This window comes from Xiphophorus hellerii, chromosome 2, assembly GCF_003331165.1.
Source record: "Xiphophorus hellerii strain 12219 chromosome 2, Xiphophorus_hellerii-4.1, whole genome shotgun sequence".
Classification (NCBI taxonomy): Eukaryota; Metazoa; Chordata; class Actinopteri; order Cyprinodontiformes; family Poeciliidae; genus Xiphophorus; species Xiphophorus hellerii.
Genome location: NC_045673.1, coordinates 2,155,804 through 2,176,652, shown reverse-complemented (window position 1 = coordinate 2,176,652; position 20,849 = coordinate 2,155,804). Strand labels below are relative to the sequence as shown.

General features: G+C 40.2%; 2 protein-coding genes across 27 annotated transcripts in view; both read left to right on the top strand.

The window, feature by feature from the left end:
* The window catches only part of LOC116733241 (UPF0606 protein KIAA1549), a 37,603-nt gene extending 27,611 nt beyond the window's left edge, over positions 1-9,992 (top strand). For 2 of the 3 annotated variants that reach the window (XM_032584039.1, XM_032584024.1), the window contains 9 exons: positions 89-198; positions 1,529-1,737; positions 2,220-2,449; positions 2,557-2,701; positions 2,789-3,106; positions 5,463-5,515; positions 5,903-6,051; positions 7,067-7,221; positions 7,476-9,992. In XM_032584039.1, coding sequence (XP_032439930.1) covers positions 89-198; positions 1,529-1,737; positions 2,220-2,449; positions 2,557-2,701; positions 2,789-3,106; positions 5,463-5,515; positions 5,903-6,051; positions 7,067-7,221; positions 7,476-7,676 — 1,570 coding nt within the window. In that variant the 3' untranslated portion in view covers positions 7,677-9,992. Of the gene's footprint in view, positions 1-88; positions 199-1,086; positions 1,102-1,528; positions 1,738-2,219; positions 2,450-2,556; positions 2,702-2,788; positions 3,107-5,462; positions 5,516-5,902; positions 6,052-7,066; positions 7,222-7,475 lie in introns of all 3 variants that reach the window. The other variant, XM_032584030.1, reaches the window with a different exon arrangement.
* A 3,568-nt stretch (positions 9,993-13,560) lies between these two features.
* Positions 13,561-20,849, top strand: part of mical3a (microtubule associated monooxygenase, calponin and LIM domain containing 3a) — a 97,307-nt gene continuing 90,018 nt past the window's right edge. For 12 of the 24 annotated variants that reach the window (XM_032580244.1, XM_032580289.1, XM_032580276.1 and 9 more), the window contains exon 1: positions 13,562-13,786. The gene's annotated coding sequence lies outside the window, so the exon portion shown is untranslated. Of the gene's footprint in view, positions 13,787-20,849 lie in introns of all 24 variants that reach the window. The other 12 variants (XM_032580151.1, XM_032580195.1, XM_032580203.1 and 9 more) reach the window with 3 other exon arrangements.

The window sequence follows — 20,849 nt, the reverse complement described above, 5'->3', positions numbered from 1 at the left end:
GCCTTGTTTTTTGATAATGCATGGCGCTAGAGCACATTGGTGTGGCTTGTATTATTCATGTAAGTCTGTGCGTGTGTTTTCTGGGCAGGATCTCCCCATCAGACGGTGACTCAGTGGTGAGTGACCACTCCAGTGAACGGGAACCCACTGAGGAGAACCCGAGAGCCCACGCCACGCCCAGCGACAGCAAGCAGACCCGTAAGGCCCCCATCAATGTTTTAAATGGCATGTGGCCATGGCAACGTTTCTCCAAACATGGAGGAGGAACAAGTTGGGGAGGGGCATGGACGGGAAAATGAGCTGAGATAAGCAGATGAAGAAAGAGCAGTTAAAGCTGGTGGGACTGATTGACAAGAGGGCCAGACTGAGGGCAGAGGAGACGGTGAAGAACGCAGAAAAACTGAAGAGAGCAGCAGAAAAACCAGGAAAGATGTTGTATGTTTATGTTTGTGGCGTAAAAGGGTTCAGAGCAGGAATGGGGAGGGGAAACTCAAAGTGGCTGAATTTACTTTATCTGACAGCTTGTTGATTGAATCAAGCTTGCTTTGTCAGGCAGGGTGTGTGTTTGGGAGCCAGACTCCGTCACACACACACTGCAGGCTGAATCATTCACACAGGAATACTCGCTACATTGTTACTGCTAAGAACGAGCTCCACTGTGTTTATAGTTAGAAGGTGTGTGAAGCTCATGTGTGACGTCTTTGTTTTGGTTCAGTCAGTCTGTAATCAGGGTGTTTCCTGCTCCTCTGAACAACTGCTTTTGTTTTTAAAATGATTAGAGACAAAGAAAGTCTTTTATCAATCCTCCACCAGTCAATCAATTATCTTTAGGGGCAATTATTGCCTTGCATAACGCTACAACATACAGGCATAAAATTTCAGGTTATTTAAGATCATTAAGAAACATTGAAACTGAAAAATGCATAATTTTTAAAATCCATTTATCAAATGAGGCTTTCTTCTGTCTTTTTTTCTTCTATGTGTCACACCTGACTTTAGGTTTTTATCAAAGCGATCTTTAACTTTGTTTTTCTTGATTTGTTTGATCTCATTAAGACTCTTTTTCTTTTCCTTCATGGTTTACAGGCAAGAATAGAATTGGTAAGATTTTCTGTGTTTCCCCCACGGAGCTCAGGCTTGACCTCCAGCAGCTGTCTGTGTGTGTTGCCTGTTTGTTTCTTTAGTTGTTTCTGTGCTCCGTTCGTTCTCACCATCCGTCACTGTCTGCTGAGCTGTCAGTCACTGCGCAGATACAATAGACCTCACCAAAAAAAGGTTAATGCTGTTGTCTGAAGGAAAGTTTAGCTTTTGTAGATGGAGATCCATGCTAGTTCATGGCAACATTCCCTCTACATTTAATATTTTTACAAAATAATGCTTTAAATATAGTTTGGTCAATTTAATAGAAAGCTCACATCTGTGTTTGAAGCTTCTGTTCCCTAATTTAAATCAATATTTATAGATTAGCAATAGCAGTTAGCATTCCTGTGCTCTACAGGGTCATATTTCCCCTCCTTTCTTTCTGCAGGTCCACCACCTATGAATGGTGCTGCAAATGAGCAGCTGTCGTCAGCCTCTATCTTTGAACATGTCGACCGGATGTCTCGCGCCACAGATGCGAGCCGCAAACTTCCCAACAAAGTCCAGCTCATCGCCATGCAGCCAATGCCTGTCCCACCACTGCACAGCCAACCCGTCAACGGCAAACCGTCTGATCCCAACCAAATGAACAAGGAGGTGAAATTCATCTTGATGGACAGAAAGATCCACCTGCCTAAAACCTTACCTACCTGCCCACCCATCTACCTACCTACCTACTTACTTATCTACCTAACAACCTTCCAACAAACCAACCAGTTTACTTACCTACCCACCTACCAACCTATGTAGCTAGCCATCCACCTACTTACCAACCAACCAACCAACCAAATTTCCTATGTACCCGTCTACCTTCCTTCCAACTTAACCCACCAATCAACTAACCTACCTACCTGCCAACCAACCTTCCTAATTACTCACCCACCTTTCCCATTCACCCACCTAGCTAGCGAGATGCCTTTTCATATGCCTAATTACAAATGCATGGGACACTTTTCAGATTTTTATAATGAATGTTGAAAACCAAGAATCATTTTCCATTTTGTGCTCATTTGTTTTGTTTTTTCACATAAAATCCCAATAAGATTGATTAGAAATGTCTGTATGGTTCTAAACTTCAGATCCAGGCAGCGTTGAGGCACAAGTCAGAGATTGAACATCATCGTAACAAGATTCGTCTGCGCGCCAAGAGGAAAGGTCATTATGATTTCCCTGCAATGGACGACATGATCGGCAACCTCAGCGACACAAAGGAGCAGGATCGCATCTACCAGAAGGCACAGACTCAAATCGATAAGATTCTGGATCCAGATAATCCCATTCCGGCCGTCTTTATGGATTCCAAGAAAAGGTTTGAGCTGATGTCTTTGATCAGTGATTGTGTCTGAAATCATTGTCTGATCCAGCTGGCGCAGGATGACTCTACGTCATGTGGACTCTTGTCTGTTGGCTCCCCAGCAGTCGTGGGCGGCGCTCTCCAAAGCAGAGATTGAAGGATCAGCTGAATGGAGGCCTGATAGAAGCAGATAAAGACCACCTCATCACTGAAGACAGCGACGCCGTTTATAGGAAGTGCCCTGGGGTCAACAACGTGGCCTACGTGGTGAGAAATAACCATAATTAACATCTGCTAAAGTTTTCTACTGACGCTCAAACATATGCATGTTAATGTCTGGTGTTTTGATTCCAGTCGGACCCGGACCAAGGCCCCGGTTCCCCTCAGAGGAGCCCCTCCCCCACCGATGATGTCTTCCTCGGCCCAGCTTCCTCCCCTCCGGCCCACGCCCCGCCCCCGCCCCCCTACCTGCCCCCACAGCCCTCCATCGAGGAGGCGCGGCAGCAGATGCACTCGCTGCTGGACGACGCCTTCGCTCTGGTGTCGCCCACGTCTCAGAGCAGCACGGCGGGCATCACTCTGCCCGGGGTCAACAGCAACCCCCAGGGCTGCAGCCCTCCAGGCCGGGGCCCCAGGGCCTGGGGCCCCTCCTACCAGCCTCCTTTTCCTGGTGTAAGTAGTCAGATGTTAATCAAAGCTTTAATCATGCTTATTTGACCAACTTTTAGTGATTATTGATATTTATGAATCTAAGCTTATCCTAAGCCTAATGTTGGGACTTAATTATTAATTGCAGGATTTGTACTTAAATAATCGAAACAAGACAAAATATGCGATATTTTCAATTCAAAAAGCCTTTTTGCTGCTAAATTATTGAATTAACAGACATATGAGCTGAACCATAAAGATATTTCTTATATTTAATCGTCAGATTAGTGCAAATAGTTTTCTATCCATTTAGTTTTCCTCTGTTTATCTGGAACTCCTGATCATTCATGGATCAGGATGCTGACATTAGCGTTAGCATCTGTGCTGCTGCTACATGTTTAGCATTGAGATGCTATTTTAAGCTTGAATAGCTTCACTGATAAGCTAACTAGTTTTAGCACAACAACAGTAGTCTTTTCCAGCGTCCAATCAGATTGTTTTTTGTAGCAACAATTAATGTGAATCAACCAGACTAGACAAGGCACGATTCAGTCAGATGTTGTAATAGACAGGAAGTAGAGGTAGCTAACTAGCATGAACCTCACGAGAATGGAGAGTCCTCTCTTACATGCTGAAGGTTTGGACATAGAAATTTTTCAGAGTTTTGTGTCTCTGGCGCAAACCCACCACTGGATTAAAGCGTTCATTGCAAACGTGTTTCCATCTCCCGTTAAGCTCATGAACTCTTTTTCTGAAAAAGCCAAAAACTACCTGAAGCAGGTTTAAAAACCTTTTAATGAAATTCAGGAAGTTATTTTGAATTTTGCCATTTCCATCAGGCTTTTCTAACGTGATACTTCAATCCACATAAAAAATGTTGATGGAAAGACGGCTAGCCTTCTTCTAGTCCAGACTCGGATTCAAGGTCCGAGTCTGGACCTTGAATTACCATAGCTTGTGTAATGATGCTATATTTTGGTATAAAAGTTTTTCTCTGTCTATTCAGACCCTTATTTAAAAGTGCAACCAACCAAGCCCTAGCAGACATGTCCTCTCCCTTTCATGTCCTTTCATTCACAACATGAAGCCTGCAGCTTCAGCTTAAGTCGTTTCCTCTTTGCCAACTAATTAGTTAAGTATTCCTCCATCTGTTGGTCCCAGAGAGCGCTGAGCGTACGGCCCTACCAGCCATATAAAGTTCACTCTTTAAGACCTGCAGCATTACAGTCTTTAAATGCTTCATCTGCATTTTGCCTCTCAAAGAAGGGAAAGTAAAGGAACCTCCTGAAACATTCTGTGAAATTATGCTGTATAAAAACAAGTGTCTTCATTAATTACTGCTGTAAGCTAAAATCTATGTTGGTGATGCTTTATTTTATTTTATGGATGGAACTGCTGAGAGACAAAGAAGTTATGCATGGTGTAGATATCCTGCTTTCAGATCATATTTAGGCTTAAAGAGCGAGGACAGGATCAGATAAAAGCTTTCATTGCCAACTAGAGTTACATGAGTAGGAGGCATTTAGAGAAGATGAGGCATTTGTAAGTGGCTGCTGGAAACTGAGCTGCTAATAAATCCATCAGACTGAGTATTAGACATCAAAGAAATTTAACTATCGCACAAAAATAGTCTGATTTAATCAAAAAACTGTTTTCAACAGATGATTTCCTTTAAAAGAGTAAAACCATATTTCCTTTAGTGTAGAAAAGTAATAATGTTGTTAAATAAACTGTGACTAACTACATTTACTAATTTAGTTCAGTTTCTGTAAGCAGAATAGTGGATGAATTAGATCCCATTTGGCAGGATGAAGAACGTTCATAGATTATAGAAAATGCCCCCCCCAAAAAATCATTCATCAGTTTAAAGAACAAGAGATGAAACTATTTGTGTTCAGTCGATTATTGAAACAATCATCTTTGTGTTACTTTGTGTTGATCTCTCGCATAAAACTCCAATAAGATCCACTATAGTTTGTGGTTTTAAAGTGATAAACAGGAAGTGTGAGCATCTTTTTGAGTTGCTCTTATGTTTCTGATTGTTCTGGACGGTTGGTTAGACGAGACTTTTCCGATGCGTTCCTAAATCTTTTACAGCAGCTGAACTGCAAGAACAAACAGGTTCACAGCTGGCGACCGATTAGACTGACTGAACCACGAGTCAAAAAAAGTTACTTTCTGGTTCGGCTTGCAGAATCCAAAAGTAGTAAAGAAAATCTTCAACAAAATATTTTGGAAATGACATTTAAATCTGGTTTCATTGCCTTACTTGAATTTTCTACATCCTTATAGGCAACACCGAGCATTTTCAAGTAGTTTAAATCTATCTGAGATGTTTGTTTACTCTCAGTTAACGTGTTTTCTTGTTTGTCTGCTCTAGAGATTCACTGAGCTGGGTGTCTCCTCTCCTGCAATCCAAGGCCTGACCCCAAGGTGAGCAGTTCACCTATAAATCAATAACTTTAATTTAATCTGTATTTTATGACACCAAAATGATGTCTGGTTGGATATTTCCAGTGGAATCTCCTCTCTGCTTAAGCAGTTTGAATGTTTTCCTTTGGTGCATCTACAGAGCTGGCTCCTCATGAATAATAAAAGAAGCATCATCTTTAATTTATGAGTTTAATGGATCAGATCTAACCAGAGATCATCAGAATACACAAACATCTGTTTGTAATTTTGGAAAATTTTTACACGTATTGTGAAAAGGGGACTTTAGTTTCTACCAGTTCATAACTTCTTTCACATGAAGTAAATTCACACCTTGGCTGCAGTAAATGTGTGATTATTGGTGTAACTGAAGGATTTTCTGTGCTTCAGGCAGGGCCTTGGCTCCAGCTACCTGCCACCAGGAGAAGCCGTGGGCCTCAGCGAGTCTCTCCAGCCGGACAGCTTGTTCTCCAGCAGGGGGCTTTACGCCAAGGAGCTGCCCTCGTCTGCCAGGCCGCGGCCGGTGGGGGGGACCACAGGTACGGGAGGGGGGCAGGTCTGAAAACGACACATTTACACACCTGCTGTCATGAATTACTGATGCTGTTGTACAGTTTCAACCTTTTAAAGTTTCAATTTACATTTTAGAAAACAAACAAAGCAGAACTGATACTTAAAAATACAAATTTCACAGTTTTCTGGAGAAAATACATTTGAGGACAAGTTACAGTTGTTCATTATCATTATCCATCATAAATCATCTCCTTTGGTGGAAATATTAATTGTACATTTCCTTTAAAATGAAGTGTTTTTTTAAACATGGTGTAAGATCTGTGATGCTGTGGGCCTGTTTCCATTCCAGAGGCTCTGAGATTGTTGCTAGAGGTAATTATTAAATAGTTGAACATTTCCAATTGTTGAACCTCTGGGAACCAAAAATGTTTTGCCAAGTCAGAAACGGTTCTTCTGTTTCTGTCTCGCTCTGCAGCGTCTGAATCCTGAGGAGAGAGCGGCAGAGAAAATCTGTATTTTCTCCCTTTGAATAAAATGATTCAAATTAAATGACAGAATTTTTCAGTGTGAGATTATACAGCAATAAATTAAGATTTTATTTTTATGCATTTTACACATGGTTGCCAAGGGCGACAGTTAGTATGGCTGTTTTACTGAGCAGCAACAGTTAATAACTACTTTAGTAGAATCATTTAAATAATTTTGGGTTAAGCATGCTGGAGTAACATCTGTCCTGCTTCTCCTCTTTTACTAATTTTACCGATTTCATGTATCCAACATTAATGCAGTCAGACTTTCTGCAAAGCTGTCCAACTGGACAAGCGTCGTCTCAGTGCTAAATTATTCAAGAGCTGACTTTATTCCTGCATGGCCACGTGATTTAAATAAAACAAACGTCTTTTGGCCCTTTGCGTCCTGAGTGAAGCTCTCGGCTGACTGACCGCTCTGTGGACTCTGTGAATTGCATGGAACTGAGCTGGAGGCAGCGCTGCGGACCGAGTGTCGGGTGAGCTAACTCTGCTGCGCTGTGTGTGTCTCCAGGCGCCCAGCTCCATCACCTCACACAGGTGGGCCTGTCCAGCCGCATGAACGGCTACCCAGCAGGCATCAGGGCGGCTCCCGGCCAGAACGGAGGCCTGAGCTGGAACCTCTACCACACTGACAACTTCTCCAGGCTGGAAGTTGAAAAAGAGGCAGTAAGGGATTTTTCCACTTCCTTTGTAGACTTAGGAATGTTTTCACTTCAAATCGATAAAGAAATATGAAAAGTTTGTCTAATACCTGCTTAAGGGTTATATTCTTATATTTACTTGTATTCAGATTTACTAAAAACATGGCTTTTAATCAAATTTGTTTAGTTGGAAATAAACAACTAACTATTTGATGTATAAATATTTGCCGGTTGCCTTCAGTTTCTGTGCTTCTGTGACTTCTTGACCTTCTGTGACAGATGCACAGGAGTAGAAGTGGGGATCCCACGGCGCCCCCTGTCCACCTGGACACGTCAGCGGCGGCGGCGTACCTGTCTTCCCCCCCGCCCCTGGACACGTCGCCCCCCACCCACTCCTCCGCCTCGCTCATCAAGGCCATCAGAGAGGAGCTGCTGCGTCTCTCCCAGAAGCAGGCGGCCGTGTCCAGCTACCACAGCTGAAGCTCTGGACGCCTGATGATGCTTCCCATGGAAGCTCCTGTAGCGCCACAGCAGAGGAACTTTCCTGCTAAAGTGAAGCGGTGGTTCACCTAATCCTCAGACTCAATACAGGAAAAAAACAGTAGATGAACTGAGAGGAAGGGTTGTAAAATGGGACAAGTGTTTCTGTCACATTGACCAGGCTGGGATAAATCCAGCCGTTTCCACTGTACAACCATCATTTCACTGTACTACTTCAGACTCAGTATTCTGTCATGTTTGTATTTTACAATCTTACCTTCACAAACAGAAACACCCCATTTATGGAAGCGTTTAACTGCCAGTGCCTAGAAATAAATCAAGAGCAAAACCTTCTCATTATAATGAGGCGAGTTTTATATCTCATTTATAACAAGAAGGTTTTCTTGTTAGAACAAGAAGAACTTCTTGTTATAAGCAATGCTCTCCTCTGACAGACTGACTTCTTAAAGGGGCATAAATGGGGCCACTTTGATTCTCCCTCTCATCCTGTTTCTTCTTAATGACATCTAAAAAGCCCAAGAAGTGTTTCTGTTTTACTGCTCTGACCATTCTTACTTCAAAGAGAAGATATTTTGGTTTTACTGAGATATAAATCGCCATAAGTTGTTTTTTAAATCTTATTTAAATGAGATACTTTATTTCCAGCTTCTGGTAGTTAAAAGCTTCTGTACTCCATAGTGTCCACTCATCACAACTATGAAGAACTACGTATGTAGTTAAACCGTTTTGAATGATGATGAAACATTAGTGGCATCAAGTCTAACTCTTCTCTAATCCAACATGGTCAAAATTATGCATACAGGCTCAGACATCCACCACACTCACTGATTTATTAACCAACAGGAGTATTTTAAAGTCTATTCTTTGATCTGTCTGATTTTGTTTTAGGCAGACTTGTGAAGACGCTGTTGCAGTAAAGATAAACGCATGGATGAGTTTCTGTAGATTTTTAGTTCTGTAATCCTGAAAATGTTCTTCAGGTGTTTGAAGACTGACTTTGTAACAGTTTTTATATGACTCTGAAGGTTCTGGTCTGAGCAGCACTATACCCAGATTTTGGTCTTCCTTCTTCTTTATGCAATTTACTTTGCACCACTGGCAGCAAACAGATCCTCAGCATGATTCTGCCACCACTTTGCTCTACAGTTTTTTCACTTCTTTAGGGTTAAGAGCCTGTATAAGCATTCTTCTTCTCTCCAAAACTAAAGTACTCAGTTATAAAATGTTCTCCGGAAGATTTCTTTGAAGTACATCTGGATGTCAAATACAGAGCAATGTGGAATCATGACCTCTGACCTTAACTGAGGCAGTGAGAGCTTTAGATTATGTCAAGAAGTTTCTGTGGCTTTTTTTCGCTCAACAGATGACATTACAATCTGAGAACTGTTTCTTTGAAGGTCTGAACAATGTAAGTCAGTCACATTTTTCAGCCTGTATGCATAATTTTGACCCCTAATTTGATCCTGATTATTGTTGTTTTTAAAACATAACAGGATGAATGTTCCGCCAGTCCTTAAAGGAAATAGAAAGTTCCAAATATGCTGTTAAAACCCAGACAGTTAAGAATATTTCTGTCCATAATGAATGGATGTAAACTCTACGACTCCGACCATCAGCAGCTCGTTTTTGTATTTCTGCCATGATTGAGCCTCGCCTGCCTTTACACTGTGATGTAGACATCAAGCAAGCCTGACAGTGTGGCTTCCATACATGATAATACTGAACATTTCTTCCTCAATTATAAAAAACATTTCTGTTAATTTTGATCATGTTTTTTCATGTTAAAGTTCTATACTGTTTATTTCTGTGTAATATCTAACCGACTGGTACTTTAATGGCCTTGGAAGGAACCTGAAACAGTTTTCTGGGCTGGTTTTATGTATACTTGACATATACTGTATATTACTGTATGTATTAAGTATTTGGCTGTAACTTGATGCACTGTTTGCAGACTACTCACTGCACCTCTGGTGTTTCAAAAAGAGCGAGTTTAAAAGTCATGAGCTGTAAACTAGGACAGGCAACTTTTCTGTGTTAACTATATATTGGACCATCAGCTTTTATTCTCACAGTATTTAAGGTTTGCTCTGCCTTTTTGTACTGTACTGTACTTTTTTTGGTCATTTTTTGTGCTTTATAAATTGCCTCATGTGATTATGTTTACTTTATTTGTTTTTTTAGTTGTTAAAAATCTTACAAGATTGCATTTTTCACAAGCAACGTCCTGACATGTTCTATCCAGGGGCTGAGGTAATTTATTGAAGTGAAATAAAAGATGGAAATGTGGATTTTGAAGCAGGAGTTGGTCTTATGTTTGTGTTTCAGCGTTGTGGGTTTGACCCGCTGTGATGTTCTTTTTAAAGCTGGTTAAACGGAGCAGAGCAGAACGTCTCAGTCAGCATGTCAACACTGCTCCTGTAAAAAAACGGTCCGGATGTGGAAGAAATTGTTACGTGGAAGCGTTTTATTGGAAAGTGCTTGAAAGGCAGAACATTTCGGTCATTGTGGTGTTGCAGCATCTGGTTGCAGCTCCATGTGCGTGCGTCACAAACTCTGCCGCCACCTTCTGGTTTTGTACCGTAACTACATTTCCTAAATTTTCATTATTTGATTTTTTTTCTCTTTAGAGAATGGATGGATGGATGATTTTTCTCTTTTTTTAATCAACTTTACATCTGATTCTCGTTGCATGTTCAGTGGTTAAATTTCCTTGGTTTTTGTGCATGCTGTTATTTAAAAAAAATTCAAAACATTAAAAAATGACTTAATGTGTCAGTGGAGCATATTTAATTCAGAATTACATCTGAGTTAATCCTTTAATTCAATTTTTTAGATTCATTACACATAATCATTAATTAGATGATTATGGCTTACAGCTGAAGAAAACTACAAATTGAAACAAGATTTGTTTTTACATCATTAAAAGGATATTTCATGCTTTACTACATGGTCATAGGGAAAACTGTTTATTGCGTTTTACAAAGGAAGAAAAGCCACATAGGTTCATTATTTCTGAACTTATGTCTCTAAGAATGTCATTAGAAAGTTGAGTGGAAGGGAAAAGTGCTAGAAAAAAGTTGAATAATCAAGTAAAGATGGACAACTGACACTCTGTGTTAAGCCACTCCTGAACCAGAGAGGGCAGCAGATCTAGACTGGTATTTACCAGTTCAAAGTCCTTTTTTTCAGATGAAAGTAAAGTTTGGATTTAATTTTGAAATCCAGATTCTGGAGGAATCTGCTGGTTCTGGTCCACTGGGTTTAATCAGGTCTAGAGTTAGAGCAGATGTCAACCAGGAAATTTTAGAGCTCTTCATGTTTCCGTCTGCTGACAAGCTTTATGAATATCCTGATTTTATTTTCCAGCAGTACTATAGTGCTGACCCACACTGTTAAATGTACCGATATCTGTTTTAATCACCATGGTAACAGCAGTAAACTGACCTAACCTGAACCACACAGAGAATCATTGGGTTGTGGACGCCAGAGTGAAAAATCCAGATAACCTGAACGCCGCAAGTAACCAGGGCTTCCTGAACGCCTCAGCAGAACCAAAATCCCATCATGCAAAGCAGCTTATTTTGAGTGTTCACGAGTCATTAGCTATCATCAAATTAAGAAAATTAAGCACTTATCCCTCCACGCTTAATCAATGTTTATTATGAGTTTCACTTTTTAGTGAAATCAACTTTTTGGAGATATTTTGCTGAGCAGCACCTGTAAAGTAGGTTTGGTAGTTACCACAAACAGCCAGCAGGTGGCAGCAGATTATGGCGTGCTGCTCTGGCTGTATGCTAGCAGAACGGCCTGCTGAAGGTAACTGGTTTATTTTCTTAAAACGGCAGCCTTAAAGTTAAATATTTTATTGTATGAATCAGTATTAGTAATAAAATATAATGACTGCATGGCTGGGTATAAAATCTACGAATACTTACGGTGAAAACCACATTTTTGTTGTTGCCTGAAACAAGCTACTATTTCTCCGCAAAATAAAACCTAAATTTAGAAAATCCGTGACTATTATCTGTAGTAAGATATGGGTCTGGTTTCAGGCTGAAAGTGGACTTCCTTCTTCACTTCTGTTTCATCCCATCACTGGACTTCAAGCAGCTGAAGGCCCGTCAAATCTCGTTAAATTGCCTCCACAGGGGGCGGCTCTCTGCAAGCCAGAAGGTATTAAACTCCACTGGTAGCGTTTATTTTATTCCTCTTACACAAAATGTCGATTTTCTTTTTATTTGGTGAACCAAAAGCCACTAAAATAGCACCCTTAATTATTCCTTATTCCAGCTTTTTCCATGTTTAAAGCCAAACTTCTAATCAATTCCACTTTACGTGTAGCTTGTCGCCAAGTTATCATTATAAGGTTTTCTACATGTTTTGTTTTGCTGCTGTAAATTTATTCTTGATTAAAAAAAATCTACCCTGCTAAAACAAGCTGCACATGCCTGTGTGCTGACGTCACATAAGGCAACGTCTCTTAATTCTCCATTTTTGGGTTCGTTTTGTTTCTTATATTTACTCGCTTGTTTTTAACTGAATTCCTGCTATATGGTGTTTGTTTGTGTTGTGATTGTCAGCAGCAAAATGTTTGAAATGTGAGGAAAATTTGGCAAAAATAAAACAAAGTTAAATTGGCCTTATTGTTCTTTTGTAAATCTATGTATTTTATGAAATTTGGCGATATTAAAGGGCTTTATAAATACAACCGTGCATGTACGGTATATTCAGTTCGTTATGCATGAATTATGGCATCAGTGCAGCAGCTCATAGTTCCTCCACTGCAAAATGTGCTGGCCAGTCAAGTGCATGATCACAAAAGCAGGTCATGGTACTTTTGTCAGGATGGGCAGGTACATTTTCTATGGCATTTTTTCTTTCCACTCAATTTCCCATCCATATGCTGGGCTGCAAACATCTGGCTTCTTTAACAATGAGATTTGTGGCTATTTTTTATACAATATTATAACATTTCTGCATACAAATCATTGATTTGATTAGTTTCATGAAACATTGAAGTTTTCATTCACTCTAAGCCTCAATCATCATCAACTCCAACTGTAACCAAACACATCACCTTTTTTTACAACCAGGCTGTAAAAAAGCCAATCCGCTGTCATCACTGTACTATTTTATGGATTTTCTATAATCTAATGAGCTTTGACATCTTTATTGGTTTTTGCTTTTTTAAACTGTTGCATAAATGCATCAGTCATGTATCAGCTGAGCTGTTAGAAGCATCACAAATCATGACTAAAGTTTTAGTTTTTCACAGGACAACCATTGGACAGACTGACTTCTCTACCAGGAGTTTGGAATTGATTACCATCTGATTTTAAGACCATAACTGACATTAAAATGATCATTTCAAAAGTTAAGAATTGACTAAACATTAACCAGAATTGGACTTGTATTTAAACATTGTAATAGTTTTAAGTACATTGTTTTATATCTCTTTTTTCATCCTTCATCAACTGTTAAAGGGACCATTTTTGCAAATTAGCTGTGTATTCAGACATTAGATTATTTTGATCTATTGTTTTGTATCTGACCCTATCAAATAAACAATATTACATTGTTATATTACAGAAATAATACAAATAAAAGCTTAAATGTGTCTGTGTGATGAATGTATGTTTGTCACTCTCCTGTTTCCTGCAGAGTTTTGTCCTTCTCTGTGGGGTCGGCACCTCCACCCCTCTTCCTGAGACATAATCCCGTCTGCATGTCTTCCAGCAACAACAGGAGCACCCAGGAGTTAATCTGGATCATGATGGTAATTACCGCCTGGGTGTCCGGCCCGTAAGCGGGTAAGGGAGGAGTCAGAGCGGCGCCTCTGCCCACTGACCTTGGAGAGAAGCGATGAGGGGAGGGAGGAGAGGAGCCGAAGGAGGCAGATCGCGGCGCTAGCTCCCTGACAGAGTCCTGACTCTTTCTCTCTGTTTCTCCAGCTGCTCTCGCTTTCAGGGAGAAAGATAGGATCAGCGTGACAGAAAGCCTTTGACGGATGACAGGAGAGGATTTCTTTCTCTCCGCTGCGACCTCGGCACAGATTGGGGAAGGAGCCGACCACCGCATTGCCATTCACTGTGAGTGCATGTGGGTTTATGTGAGGGAGGTGTTGCAATGAGAGGCACAGCGCAAGAATTTCTGGGATGAGTTTCTCAATCAGACGCTTTGCTTTGGTAACCAGGCTCTCCTGGGGCTGACTGCACTTGATGCAGTCTGACTGCTGACGTCTTGGAGTTGTTTACATCCCAGGTACTGTTCCTTTAACTAGACTGCCAGGAAAAAGGAACATTTCTTTGACAGCCTATTGGTGGATGGTTGCATTTGTTGCGGTGGTGTTGCTGGAGGAGGATGTGGTTCTCCTTGTTTACCACTGGAGCTTTTTGCTATTATGCAATTCTCTTGCATGTTATCCAGGATATGTTCAAGGCTGCAGCATTGGCTGGTTGGCTGCAACACACTGCAGCATCCAGGCATCTTCTGCAGTATGTAGCTTAGGAGCCAACTGGCACTGGTTCCACTGTTTAAAGCCCCTTTGCTGTCAGTCACTGGGGATGTTTGCAGCTTGAAAAGAGGTAAAGATATGCACTTTGAAGAGAATAAAATATATTAAAAGCAACATTTAGGTGGGTAAAATAGAAAGAAACCAACAAAAAATAAGGGGAAGCCACAATTTAGAGTAATGTTTTCAGTCCTGATTTTAGTAAGCTAACAGTTTAGACATATTTCAGGTTTTCACATAGTTTGTTCCACTACTGAGAAACACATAAACTCCCAGTGTTTATGCACCACTTGCTAAGAAGTTAGTAGCATTAACCCTAAAGCAGTAACTGTAGATATTAGGTAGCTAATGTGCTAATCTAACAACTCAAAGTTTACAAAACAAGTAAAATAGCGCTTTAGGGGCGCGCCGTGGTGGCGTAGCGGTTAGCGCGACCAGTATTTGGAGGCCTTGAGTCCTCGACGCGGCCGTCGCGAGTTCGACTCCCGGACCCGACGACATTTGCCGCATGTCTTCCCCCCTCTCCTTCCCTGTTTCCTGTCAGCCTACTTTCGTAAAAAAAAAAAAAAAAAAAAAAAAAAGGGACACTAGAGCCCACAAAAGACCCCCTGGAGGGGTAAAAAAAAAAAAAAAAATAGCGCTTTAGAATTTATATGTATAAATTAAAGGGCAACTTAGTGCAATAAACGTTTTCAAAGTTAGCTAAAGAACTAAAGAAACTAAAGAAATACATTAGCTCTGCTGTTAGCTTACTGGTGTATTAGCGGAAGTGCGCCACCACTGCGGATTCTCCTTGTTTGATTCTGGTTCTGGTGAGAGGTGATCTCTCATTTAGCATGTTAGAGATGATGATTCATTTTCACGGTGTTGGTCAGGACTCAGGCACCCTTATTGTGATTTATATGTATAATTTGTTCTACTTGAATGTTAAATTTTATGTTTTTAGGAGTTCATTACAACATTTATGTTATTTTTTGGCTCAAGTTGAGTTCTTCTATTTGTGGGACCAAAACCAATGACTTCTGTTTTTTCCACTCTAAGTTTGAAGAAACTCTGATCCGTCTTCTGATGCGTATTATGGACAGACTAAGTCACTGACTCTAACGGAGTGTGGTTATGTTTTAATACTAAAATATAAAGTTTTGTGTTATCAGTGTAAAAGATGTTTTAGGACTGATTCTGTCTGATTATCTGCTTATGAATAAAAGTGGCCCTAGAATACAGCCTTGAGGAACCCTACATGTAATCTTTGTCTTATTTGCGTCAAAAAGCAGCTCTGAGAACACAGAAGGATTAGATATATTAAGATGTTTGTCATTTAAAGCTGTTCCTGTCATTTGGTTAGAAACCTCAATAGAAAGCTCTGAAAATCTGATTTTTTAAATCAAATTGAGAACATTTGTTGGTAAGCTACCATGTCAGTGATCTTTGCCGGGTTTTAAACTCCTTCCAGTTATCCAGGTTATCCTTGCTCTGTAATTGGGTCATTTTCTAGTTTTGCTGTGTCACACCGACTGCAGGAAACACAGCCGGTGTGTTTCCTGCAGTCGGTGGAAACACACCAGGGATGCTTGGATGTTTCTCTCTTTGTGGGAGCAGAAGACAGCGTCTGCCTGACACAGAGCCAGCCTAAATCAGCTGCTTTGGATGCACAGTGACACTGTGGCCGTCGGGTCAGGTAGCTCCGGCTCACACTCACCCGTCTCCTGTTTCCATCGGGCCTCAAGGTCAAAGAAGCAGATCATCTGTTTCTCCTCCCTTCCTACCAGGCTCCACTGTAATCAGAGGACACAGAGTGATATTGTGTCCTGCGCTGCACTGAGTAGGAGGTAACACTCATGTGATGCATAAAGGGGGAGGTGAATAGCTGTCATTCATGACCAAGTGACCATTTGCTCAGCAGCTGCCCTCTGACTTCAGACACTGATCCTGCCTGTCAGCTGCTGCCAGTCGTCTCCAAACCGTTGCCCCCAACCCGTTCCCAGAGGACGGGAGATGATAAACATGTTTATTCTACCTTAAGAGCAGCCTGGTTCAAAGTTCAAAGCAGAGCTGCTGCATCTTCACTTTGATTTAGGTGAAAACTAGAATGTTTTCAGTACGTTTCAACCATCTTTTTCTGCAATGCAGACGTTTATTTGTAGTGAGAAAATTTCTTGCTGTGCCACAGCTGATCTCTGCAAACAAACACTGGCTCTTTCTACAGGATTGTCCCACAGATCATCTCCTGCTCGTGCTTTAAGGGTAGACAGCAACACAAATAACAATTCTAGGTGTACACCAACCGTTAAATCGACCCAGTGTCTTTAGTTTTGGGAGATCGGCTGATGCTTACTTGAGAAACCGATCTTATCTACTGAAAATCAGCCACTGTCCCCGTTTGCTCTGCTGTGAGTGAGAGCTGACTGACAGCCCGCCCACTTCGTCACGCCTATACGTCCGTGGGTAACAACAATCACCCCATTGTCGCTAACTAATTGACTTTGTTGCTATATTTAGCAACTTTTCAGACAAAGAAAATCAGTATCAGCCAATATTTAAAAACTACAATCAATGAATCTCTAAGCCATGTTCATATAGATCTCTTCTCATCTTTAAAGGTGACCTACTACACAAAATTCACATTTTGTGTAATTTTGGTTTCCACTGCTTCCAAAAACAACCCAAGCGCTTAAGAATAACCTACCAGCTTTTTTTGACAATAAGTTTTTTTTACCATTTGAAAAATCGTCTGAATGTAACATCACAAATCAGCAGGCACAGCTCGTCTCCTAGCAACTCCATCCCATTACCTAGCAACCAAACTTAGCTCCAGCATATTTGGTCAGCTGGTTTTCCTGCTGTATGCACTGTACAATGGCTGCTGGAAAAGACAAGTGTTTTGTTGTTGATTCACCATTCAGAAAATTAAACAGCCACAGGCTGGATAATAACTTCCTGAACACAGAAATACAACCAGTGACATTTATTTAGCCACTTTATTTAAAAGTAAACTCCTGTCTGTGACTGACTGATATAAAGATCAGGTTTTGCTGAGCATTTTGCTGCTGCTGTTTGCTTCCTGCTCCTACTGATGAGGGAGATGCAGTAGAGCTGACCTCATCAGCAGACATCAGCGTAATGAGAAAGGCTGCTGCGCTCAGCATCCAGCGAAGGACAAGTGGGTGAAAAGACAACCAGGGAAGCAAAGTTTCAGGAACCCATGAAGGAAATAACGTCTTTATTGAAAAGTTGCGATAGGAATGTAGCTCCACATTCAAAAATCTGTTGTTTACAGTACAGTCACTTTGTAATTCAGGTGAACACTTTATTTTATTTATTAAAATCTGATTCTTTAGAAAGAACAATGAGAAATTCAAGCAGTAAATGAGTTTAGATCAACACAGATCTCCTCTGTTTGTTCTAATTGTTCAACCTGCTCAGAGGTTAACCAAATAAGCCAGGCAATTCTGATTAATTAGTTACTTTTTCACCTTTTTTCTTTTATTTCTATTCTTAGACATGTTTTTAGGAGAGTTTGTGAAGAAGGGTTGAAGGACTCTTTAGAGCTTAAAAGTTTCAAGGACACACAGAAATAAAAGTAGGAGCACTCAGAATTATGAATACATGACTTAAATTGCACAATAACTACAGGAATGTGTAATTAAAATATGCCAGGAATTACAATAAGGCATAGAAATAAAATCAAACAATTTAAAACATTTTGAAACACAAAAAACATCATATTTTTGTTTTGCTGTTTGTAAAGTTATATAGTCAAGCATCAACAGTAACAATTTGTTTTTTTTTTAGCTGTAATAAGTAATAAAAGTGGGGGTTTATTTTTCAAAGTCATATTTTCACCATGGTAATCATTGATTTATTAATGTCACAGTTTTAAACTAAATATTTAATTAGTAAGTTAAATATTAAGTTAGCAAGCTAAATAAGATAATATTTAATTTACAAACACAATTCTTAGCTTTTAAGTAAGCTAAATATTTTTTTAAAATTTGCTTCAAACTATATATGCAGTTAGGAAGCTAAATATTTAGTTAGCAAGTTAAATAATCTAAATATTTCATTTGAATATGTGCTAACCAAATATTTAGATTATTTAGCTTGCTAACTTAATATTGACCTTGAAGCTAAATAACATTTGGACAATTTATTGGTCAACTGGAAAAATACCAAAATGTCACAGAGAATCTGCTGCTCTGCTGAGCTCAAAGCAGTTTGGCTGGAAAAATGGGTTAAAATTTGACCCGATTAATGCATGAAGATACTTTCTCTATAAATGAGACATCCTGTAGCAGTCTGCTAAGTATTGAATATATGTTGGTAATCCTGTTTGCTAGTGGTTCCCTGTGCCGTTTAATGTTATTACTCAGATTCAATGGAGTAGTTTGTGTTGATTTTTCTGAATGTCTGGATTACTTCGGTTTACACTGACATCATCTGTTTTCTCCGCTGTAACTTCCAAAGGATGGGTGGAAGGAAAACTCAGGGAAGTTGATTCATCCTTCCCCTCTGTTAGTCTGTCATGATGCTCTTCCGGCGCTGGAGGAGTTGAGTCAGGAGCGCCGGACTGGCTCCTGATGATTGAGAACGGTTCTGAACGTAGATCAGGCTCTGGGGGGCACGCTGTAGGTGGGTCGATGTTTGATTGTGAGCGGACATATGGTCTCCATCTGACATCTGTATCAGGTTTCTAACCATGTCACGTCCACCGGTACAACCAGCAGAGCAGCTACACAAGCTAAAACCATTAGCAGCGTCAGTGGCTTCATGTAGAACCACATATGAGAGCAGTTATGCATGTCAGTAAAACTAAACTGAACAAGGACTTTTCTATTGAAGCAAAGCACACACTGCAAAAACACCAAACCTTTCCAAGTATTTTTTATGTCTTATTTCTAGTGCAAATATCTAAGTACACTTAAAACAAGCCAAAACTAACTTGCAACTATCTTTTCAGCAAGATATGAGGTTGTTTCAAGTACATAATTCCTTATTATTGATGAAAAAAATACTACTTCCAAATTTACTTATAACAGGAAAATTTCCACGTTATAAGTGAAATAATCTGCCAATGGAATTAGTATTTTTCATCAGTATGAAGGAATTATTTACTTAAAACCAGCTCCTATATTTTGATGATGAGTTACTTTTTAGTTAGTTTTGTCTTAATTCAAATGCACTAAGATATTTGCCATAGAAACAAGACAGAAATTCCTGGTTAGATTGTTTTTTTGCAGTGCATGTGTTGTGATTTGGTGAGCAGCCACGAATGTTGGTAGATCTCAGATGTGATGATTCTGTTTTCCAGTGAATCTGTGTTTTTGTTTTTCACACTAACTTGTTACAGATGTGGGCGACATTTGATTAGACAGATGCTAAACTGGAGCGAAGATGAAAAATGTGACTCTTTGGAGGAAAATTAAACACTGACAAAATAATCCATCTGGCCCAGCCGGTGGATGTTTTTCACGTCGTATTTTAAATTCATAACAGACTGAGCCATTCAGCATCATTATACAGTTGGTAGATCTTGACAAAGAACTGTCTGTTGGCTTCGCGACGGATTTCTGACCAGATCTGATGGGAAACTGATGATATCTCAGGTTCCTGGAGCTGTGGTGACTGTGAAGCTTCAGGGTCTAAAGATTTATTTCTAATGCTAAAAACCAGATAAAACGAGACCTCAAACAAATTCTTGTTATTTTGAAGTCATTTATAACCGATTGTGAGCTTTGCTCATAAATTAAGCAATGATGGGTCCAGGTAGGACGGTATGTGTTTACCATTTCACACAGTCAAAACTTTACATCAATAAGTTGGGCTATTTACTGGGTTCATTTTCCTGTTCCTCATGTGATGCATTCATTTATAAATGGCACTTTCTAAATAAATATTTAGTTTGAAAACTAAATGTTTATTTTTTTAACCAACTAAATTATTTTCTCAGAGCTAGCTAAGTATTTAGCTTCAAAATGTTTGCTGACTAGCTTGCGCCCCATACATTCTCCAGCCACTCTAACTCATCACTATTTAAAGGATGACAGATAAATGAATGGGTTTGTGCATAAAGTAGCGACGCAGAGAGCAAAGCGCTGCGACTCGCAGGGCGAAGAGGTCGAAAACATGAGACGGCATCTCTGAAGTGCGAAGAACTGAAGGAGCAAGTTGGACACAACAACACCAACACAGGCCAGGGGTCGGCGGGGGAAGGGCAGGAGGTCAGATACGGAGGGCAGATCTTCATAAATAGATGCAACACACATTCGGACGTGACACATTCATGCACAAAGATGGAGACAAACCGGGCGGAGGTTTTCTGGGCTTCACCTGTTCCTCTGCTTCTGCTCCCAAACTCACAGGAATCAGCTGTCACACAAGCGGCATGGCAACCAGGAGAGACTCCAGTCTGGAACGATTATCCATAAGGAAAAATCCCCTTCAAACTGGGCCTGGACTTCGACTAGGCCCTCCTACCTCATATCTCTGTTATTTCAAGATATTATACAATGATTTCAGGAAACTTAAATGACTACCAGCCAGTGTGACAAAATGACGAGTGTTATTCCTTTTTTAATACGCACAGATACATTGGTCTTGTTTTAAGGTTAGAAATTCAATTAAATTTTGAAAATAAAACTAAC